This window comes from Formica exsecta, unplaced genomic scaffold (assembly GCF_003651465.1).
Source record: "Formica exsecta isolate Colony F162 unplaced genomic scaffold, ASM365146v1 scaffold122, whole genome shotgun sequence".
Classification (NCBI taxonomy): Eukaryota; Metazoa; Arthropoda; class Insecta; order Hymenoptera; family Formicidae; genus Formica; species Formica exsecta.
Window position 1 is genome coordinate 2,209,997 of NW_021848556.1, and position 9,210 is coordinate 2,219,206.

Genomic DNA, 9,210 nt, shown 5'->3' on the forward strand with positions numbered 1-9,210 from the left:
GGAGGGGGAAATCTACCCTAGATAACGCATATTAAATTTCGATTAGTGATTGAGAGCTTTGAAGAGTCTGAGAACTTTTTCGACAAATAACGATGTTTTTAGATTTATTTATATTGAACATATAGCTCATGTGTTAAACAATCGAGACAGTAACAATATAATTCGAGGTAGTTTTCTACCTCTATAATTTTGTGCGTTGAATTGTATTTTTAATTGTATAATTACAGATAAAACAATTTTTGCATTTATTGTTAATTTTATATATCTTTTGATTTTATCTGAATACTTTTAAAAATATTGCATGCATTTCGGCTTGATTTAATTTTAATTTTGTTCTTGAAATAACATGCGAATATTAGTTTACAAAAGGATGTGTAATTTAATTTGAACCGCTTACTTACCAATTGTACTGTGGTTAAGTGCTTCTTCCACCATAAGTACTTTTGATATTCTGGGCCCATGGCTGCTAACATATAGTACGCGTACATGATCACATGTACCGCGTTGTTTATAAGATTGCCCAAAGTACCATGACCGCCTGCGATAAATTTCACACATATCCACGTTTCCAGAGGTGTGAGAGAATGATGATACAAATGCAGGAATGTCACTTGGCTATCTTTCTTGCGTAACACGAAGAATATCTGAAATTTCAATGAGTAATGATGTTACAACATTTTCTGAGGTCGTAATTTCCTGTCACTCAGCTTAGGTCTAGATTCATTGACCTATGATTTAAATAGGAACGGACGCGTTCCTATGCAAATCATTACGTTTAATTCATGTTAAAAAATGGATTGAAGACAATGTTGATTGTAAAACTATGTAAGATTAACTTTAGAAATTCAGAACTAGACATTCAATCAGAAAATTGGAATATTTTTCATTAGAAAAAAATATCAAAATAAAATCTTCGGACCGTGTCATTTGAACACACACACACACACACACACAATATTATTAAAAACAATTATTTATTTATTCTTAATATGAAAATAAATAACAAAAAGTTATTGATTATTTAATATGAAGTACATTTAGGAAAGTGCATGTGTGTGTGTGATATTTCACCGTTGTGATAATTCGGCAGATAAAGCTCTTATACCCTATATATATCTTCTCTAAATTATCTGCGTTCATTAACGGAGTGCAATGATTTTCTTCATTCGAGCACGATAGACGCGATAGTGGCAACATTCGCCGCTGTCAAAATTGAGCAACAAACAATGAAGGAGTTTGTTTCGCGATGATTCCTATGTTCGGTTGGGTTTCGTACGCGCGTTGTTGAAAGTCTAGCAGGCACTTTCTCTCTCGCGAGGGTAGGTAGATGGCAAACATCGCGAATTGTTGGTTCCTTCGGCCAGGATATCTAATGAACGATCGGCAATCGGCTGATTAAATCTTATCTGTTCCTTTTATCCGCCAGCATGATTGCGTGTTCGACAAGCAATTCGGCGCTGCCCGCGTTGTTCGCTTGCGCTAATAAAAACGATTGCTTAAGGGTTATTGCGTCGCGAGAAGGGATATACGAGCATACGTACGTGATTATCCGATTCTCGTGAAATAGGTTAACCATATACTCCGCCTTTTTCTTTACCTCACGATCTATTTATTATGCATACGCGTAAATATCTACCGCAGAAATACAAAATAATTCACTAGATCATGTGTCGTGAAGCACAGCAAGTAAAAGATATGCAATAATTTATTCTTAATTGATTGCATAGTTTGACAGAGAGAAAAAAAAATTTTGCACGAATTAAATTTTGAAAGTGCAAATGGGTAATAGAGTCTTGTTCTTTTATTTTAAACATTTGATTTAAATAGATTTTATATAATTCGGGATTTCTTATTCATTAAAATGTCGGATAATGAAATCTATAAAATTGTTTAAAAATTTAATGGTCGCGACATTTTCACTAAAAAGATGAGTAACACGATATATGGAGATAACACGATATATCGATGATATCTTGTTCTGTTTTTAAGAGCAAAGTGAACAAGCTCAAATAGATCTCTAGTTTATGTCGTAAAGATACATCTATATATAATTACATTTTATTTATTTTCGATTCATTATAAATAATAAGGGAAATCCTCTTTTGAGATATTAAAAATATTTTATTAATAAATAAATTCTTTCTCTGTAAATAGAAAGTGCGCCTTTTGATTAGATAATTTTGTTTTTTGTTTTAACGTTTTGAATGTTTTGAATGTTTTGATGACACCATTCCGAAGGAAATTATCAATAATGCTTATTATGATGTTTTGCGTGAGATATCCTTATCATATTCATTAGAAACCTACATAATACTTTCTTTATTTAGAATGTTGTAGTTATTTTAATATATTATAACATTTTGTTTCTAGTTCTACCTAATTACATGTTTATTCGATTAATAATATGTATTTATATATTTATTTTGCTAGTTTTTTTTATTTTGTTTTAAAACGCTTGAAGATAGAAATCTCTCTTTGAAATTTGTTGATTTGTGGTCTTTTGTATAATTATCCTCATTATTATCTGATACGTCACGCGAATGTATGAAAGTGAGTCATACCGTGTCAGCGAATTCCGTAAATTTGCTGATGAAGTACCACCAACAAAGATTCGCCATCCTCAGAGCGGACGGATTGTGGGAATAATCAACCGGTTGACACTTGTAACTGTAGTCAAGTAGCCATCCAGACATCAAGTGCTGTAAAAAATCGAGAACATCTAATTAGACGTATACCAATTAACTCCAATAAAACAATTTTGACTCTTTAACGTTCTCGTAAATCGATTAAATATCTGGTGTCTCAACTCATTTATTTCGATATTTACAAAAACTGTTTAAATGCTTCAACACAATAAGTTGATGAAATATAATTTTGTGTAATATCGGTTTGAGCAAACATTTGTTTTATTTCGCCATATTGGGTCACGAAAAATGGTAACTCTGCTTTCTCTGCGAGAAGAATTACGAAAGTTAAACATGTCTTACAAAATCAATACAATTGAAGAAAACAATAATACAATTTATAATATTTTAGATTAAATAGATATATTTTATAAAAAAATCTATAAAAATGTTCTTTATATTCTTTATAAATAGATATGTATGATCACTATTTATAATCGCTAATTGCGTCCTAAATAAATATAGCATTATTATTCCGTTAATTTGGTGTTTTATATTCGGTTATAAATGTTTGTGGTGAAGATTGCGCGTTATATTTCATTATCAGCTTTCGTATAGCAAGTGACTAATAAAAATATATAAATCGGTTTCAGGAGGAACTATGCGTTTTAAGGCCGACATGTTCCGTTTTGCATATTTTTGCATATTTTATCTGCTTAATATTTGTATAATAAATCTATTTTTTATTTCTTTCATACACAGATTTACACCTTCTTTCTCATGACTTGACAACTTTTCATTCAGTTTATTATATTTTGTTATTTTAAATAGTTTAAACAATACGTGAGAAAGTTGTACAAAATTTTTTACGAGAAAAAAAAGTCTTTTGAAATATTCTTATTTTTAGAAAGTATATATATATATATATATATATCCTATTTTTGATGAGAGAACATATACTTTGACATATACTTAGAGCTTCTTTTGTACACTTGTGATTCGATATACGGTCGAATGTTTGTTTTGACAAAATTAGTAAATCTTGCCCTCGTGTGATATGGATACTCGAGTTCAAGCGCTTGCTCCTAATTTTAGAATACTCTTTAAGCCCCTTAGACACATATTTATGATGTCAATATGGAACAATGTGAAACAAAAAATAAACTGGGAAAGTTAATAAATATAATTATAAAATAAAAGAAAGCATTCCAAAATATTTCCAAACATTTATTAAAAATTGGTAAATATATCTTTACCGATAGATATTAAAATATAGGAAAAGTAAAAAATAGAATAAAATGCGTAGAGGATATATATAGTACACACGCAATCTCTCTCATCAGAGGAAGTTATATATATTGTGAAATGTACAATATTTTATCTGCTATCGCGTAACTATTAAGTATTATTAGCATAATACTGAATATGGTTATGCAAAATGTAGGTAAGTAGCCAATTCAAGTTGAATTTTTTGATTCTATTTCTTATTTTGTTACGAAGATGATAAATCGGCATTTTATGTTTTACTAGTCGTTAATTATATGTATATGTATATTAATCAAAAAATTAAGGTTATTAATCTATCAGAAATTTTATTTTTTTTTTGTATAAAATAATAATTTTATACTAAACCGGTTTATATGATTTTTCATTACTTTATTAATCGCACTTGATAGAGATAACTCATGTGTGTTATTTTATTTGCTCTTGACGTAAAAAGAACAGCTGTTAAAGGATTATATGTTTTAAGTAAATTAAAATTATCACATAACTGAACAATAGAAATATCTTGAAAAATTATCCCATTTCGTGCATATTAAAAGGTATCCCGATTGACTCTCTAACAGAAACGACAGTTACTGCGGTTAGTCTCTTCTGCAAAATAAACTTTCGCGTAGTTGCAACCGTTCATTATCCATCCCATTGCGCATGAAAGATTGTTTCTTGTTGTTTGACCTTCCACACGAAATTTTACTTCGTATTTTTGATCGTACGCCGTAGGAATGGCGAACGAGGCTTAGCACTTTATGGAAAGTCGAAAACAGGATGTCTCGCTGCTAACAAAATGCGTATTAGTGCATAGGTCGATTAAGCAACGGCTGTAGTCGCTATGAAATATTATACTTCATGCATATTTCCTATCACGTTTCAGATCTTTGTAACAGATAATACGAAAATAATAAAGAGACATCTTTAGTATTTTAATATTAATTTATATATNTAAAAATCCATATGTATATAGTATATATGTATATGTCAAAATTTTTTGAATATTTATATATTTTAAACATATTAAATTAAGGATTGCAATAAAAACGCATATAATTAATAATGCACGCAGAACTGCATTATATTGATATGTGCAATTCGTAAAAATATTTAAAAGATGTGAGCCATATCCATTCTATGTTTGTAGCTGAAAAAAATTTGTTAAAGAAAATATATTAGCTAAAAAAAAAAATATACGATAATAGAAATGATAATAACTACAAAATATAAGTATATAAATTAGTTTGCGGTTAGTATCTTTTGCCATTTAAAAGATCGAAATTATTGATCATTAGCAAGTGGGGAAGAACAGATTGCGAAATTGATGTTCTATTGTAATTAGATTATTACAAAGCGGATGCTTTCATATTTTGGTAACCTTGTCCAGAACAAGGTTGTTAAAGATATTTGCTACGTCTGGTGTTATGCGATAATCAAGGGAGGTCAAGGTTACCACCAAAGAAGTAGAGAGATCGCATCTCTCTATTATTAGAATTGTAAATTTTTTATTGAGCAACTTTACCACTAAATTTATGAGCAGAATTAACGCGTTATATATACAATTAATTACAGCTCACGACAAAATAAAACTTTTGTTCAAAATTTAAAAGAGATATATGATTTCTTGTTTTTACGTCTGTATTATTTAAAATTTCTAAAAATATTTAAATTATTATATTTACACACAGTAGTTACATTCTCTAAATCCGAAATAAATGTATGAATTGAAAACGATATCGATTGGGAAGATTTGATATCTCTATTAAAATATTTTATGAGATCAAAATTTTTTTTGTTTAATTAATTTAACAATTTTTGATTAAGAATTTTAGTATTAGGATTTTTATCGATGCTTTGCTTTGAAATTATAATGAGCTCATACTGCTTCCTGTTTGCCCATTGAATCCAAATTAATTAAGCCTCCCGAGGAACGACTCGATTAAAAACATGTTTAACAATTTATGATAAATTTTTTTCCGTGGTTCTTAAATAGTCGTTTGTTCTTAATGTAATAGTTTAGAGCGTTATAACGTGGTATATGGTAGTGATATAAGACACTCATTTATCGTACGTAATACGATTGATTAAATAGTATATGTATTTAACAAAGAATGAAATTTAATTAAGGTACGTATCTTATGACAATTATCGCATTAAGTTGTCCCGCGATTGCGTTGACGCTCGCGCAGTATAATTGAAGTTCTAGGTCGAAGTTTCTTCCTCGATCTCCTCTTTCTCTCTTTGTCGACGATTACGCGAACTATTCATCATCTCCTTTCACCGTCACACTTTGTTAACCGTAACAATCTCACGAATTTGTTCGCGGCTGTCCGCTTCGATTCTTCATCGTCATCTCCGCGACTAGCGATCCAATCCTTTTCGATCTCGCGTATACGTTATACTATACCAATGACATACTTACATCGTGACCTATATAACAAGGCAGAAGTTGCTTGACCGGCTTCGATTGCCGACCGAGTCCTTAGATCCTGACGGATCGTTAGCGTTCATGAACTTTGCGCGTCGTGTGTATGATTTCCTGTATAGCGAGAATCTAACGATGGCTATAAGAAGACGCGAAAGTCAAGGGTGACTTGGACAAGGTCGTATCAAGCTCTCTCTTTCTCTCTTTCAGTCACTCACTCACATATACGTATTTTCTCTTTCTCATCCTTTCTTTCTCTCATTCTCTTCCTTGCTCTCGCAAGCACGTTTTCCCGCCCAAAGGTTGTATGATCGCAAATTACACGATTTCTAGCCCGTGTGCCTCTTTGTCGAGGTATCTATTTTCATGATTCTCTCGATAATCATTTCGTACTATTTTACATAATCATTGTCTCCTTCAACATTTAAAAAAATAATATTTTGTTTTACATTTATTTAAAATTTACCGATTTTTTAAATCGCCTGAAATAAAATAATTTCCCTATTCAATTTCATTCAATACGATATATTAGCTTTTACTCTCTTGCAAGGTATTTAACTTTTTACGTAAAATATGTAGATTTTGGATCGCATAAGACACTTTAAAAATTTCATTAAATTTATTAATATTATAGATTTTTTAGATGAGGCTAGATGTGTCATTTGTTAAATATATTTAAGATATTATATCCTTTGAAAACAACACGTATGTGTTGATTTTATATATGTATATTGATGAGAAATCATAAATTTAGTTTAGTTCCCCAAAAAGGTAAAATTAATTTTATCATGTGTTCGATTACATAATAGTTGTAGAAAATTCGTAAACATTACCTCGTACAGCATCCCTAGCGAGAAGACAACTTGAAACGCGTTATACGCTACCAGGATACTTTTGAGTTTGTAAGGCTTTCTGTTGGCCATTATACGCGGGCCGAATATGACAACGCCATATATATAAAGGAGCACGATGAGAAATGTCGGTACAGGCGAATCCATCAGAGGCCAGTCGCTGACACGCGGATCCGAGACCGTCGTGAGAATCTCCGTGTATTGATCTAAGGCCATTTTGACCAGACCCTGGGCGCCTACGAACGTCCTGTTTGAATCTGTCATCTCGAGCCTCAGTTCCGGCTCCCTTTCCGCTACTAATTCCGCTGCTGCCGATGCCATTTCTACAAAAAAGAATGTGAAAACTAATATTGTTAAAAACAAACTTTACGTTTAATTGAAAAATTCAAAAAAATTTTACATATCCATTAAATCAGAATTTTTAGACATAATCAGAAACTTTACGAAAGTTATCGTGTTAAGCAATTCCAGAATATTTTTATTTATAATGTGCATGGAGTAAATGATATACGCAAAATGATTTATCGGATTGAGTAAAGAGAGAAAGATATTTTACTGTGTAGATAATACAGGTGCAAGAAATATGTATTCTCTTTGAATACTATTAATACGTATGTGCTAATCACCATTATTTTTATTGCGAATCAAGAATGTGGAAGAGCAACAGAAGGATTAATATTTAAATAAAGTCTCATGGAATTTTAATTAATTGTCGGTCTCTGCATGACAATAATTAATAAATATTTAGCTTGATCCAGTTTATTGCCGGATATAGTCTGTACTTGCGTGGGTTGCGCTTGTTAGTTGTGCACGATCCAGTCTACAATTAGATTGACTTCTCGTTCAAGTCAGGTCTGGATATTTGCAATTTTTATTGGACAAGGCATTCTACAATTTTATCGAGCCGTCTATAGTTAGTATCTATTAATATAGTCCCTGATCGCGAAAATTATGCACCTTATAAATTATTAATAAAATTGAATAAATTAAAATGTGATTTTCGATGTAGAATAATTTACTTGAAAAAATCAATAGAATATTTTTAAGTCACTTTAATTACGTATATATATTTTCTTTTTTAAGTTTAAATTAAAATTATTAATATTCTAATCAATTTTAATTTATTTAAGGAACTTAACATTTATTTATTATTTTTTTTTTTTTTATGAATGTATGTTTTTCTTTCTTTGCATATACACGTATTGTATGTCATGGACTGACTGAATTGCATTCTCTCAAGCAATGTAATTTTGCAATCGGGCGAGATTCGCGAATAACTCTTTCCGTTCACGTTGATGCGCGCAATTACACATACGTGTAATCCTAATCGTCGATCGAAGCGAGTCTAGCTCGTATGAACATGAACGCAACGGGTCGGGGAGTTCGCCGAGGACGTCATTAAGAATCCTTGTGTTATCGCAAAGTCAGCATGCCACGCTTTCGCTATGACTTTATGTACGGATGTCAACCGGTCTCTTTTCCTTCCCTCCCTCTTTTGTCCTCATCCTCTCCATTAATCACTCCGTATTTTTTTTTCTTTTTATCTTGTTTTGCACATAAAATAAATCACTGTGTCTTTGTCTTATAAGCGAGCAACGATATCAGAGGATTGCAAATATATATATATATATAACATCATATATATCTAATATAATTATTATATATGTGGTATTAATCGAATTCTAATATGTCAGTTTCTATATTCAAATGAACCGAGCAGATGTACGCATGATTAGCGTTAAATCGCACGCATCATCATCATTCAATGGCTAACGATGCTGATTTATAACGATTTCTCGACAGAAGCTAAAACTTTCGGACAATATGATTTTAATGCCAAACACAAACTAATATGAATCAGCAGATTTAATCTTATTATATTCAATATAATGTACATTCTTTTCAAATTACATGTCACACGTGCGGCTGCAATTTTTGAAACAAGATGAGAAGAGCAAAAATCAATAGCCAAAGAAAAAATAAATCATAGTTCTTTTGGCTCGTCGAAGATTATCTCTGTATTTCTCTAATAACTTTTATT

General features: G+C 31.0%; 2 protein-coding genes across 2 annotated transcripts in view; one reads left to right on the plus strand and one right to left on the minus strand.

Moving 5' to 3' along the window:
• The window catches only part of LOC115245301 (elongation of very long chain fatty acids protein AAEL008004-like), a 26,799-nt gene that overhangs the window by 6,766 nt on the left and 10,823 nt on the right, over nt 1-9,210 (minus strand). Inside the window, exons 2-4 of the mRNA XM_029823566.1 lie at nt 7,152-7,492; nt 2,562-2,699; nt 402-644 (exon numbers count right to left, since the gene is read on the minus strand). Of these exons, the coding sequence (XP_029679426.1) occupies nt 402-644; nt 2,562-2,699; nt 7,152-7,490 (720 nt within the window). The 5' untranslated portion in view covers nt 7,491-7,492. The remainder of the gene's footprint in view (nt 1-401; nt 645-2,561; nt 2,700-7,151; nt 7,493-9,210) is intronic.
• LOC115245265 (elongation of very long chain fatty acids protein AAEL008004-like) overlaps nt 1-9,210 on the plus strand; it is a 57,248-nt gene that overhangs the window by 3,858 nt on the left and 44,180 nt on the right. The window lies entirely within an intron of this gene.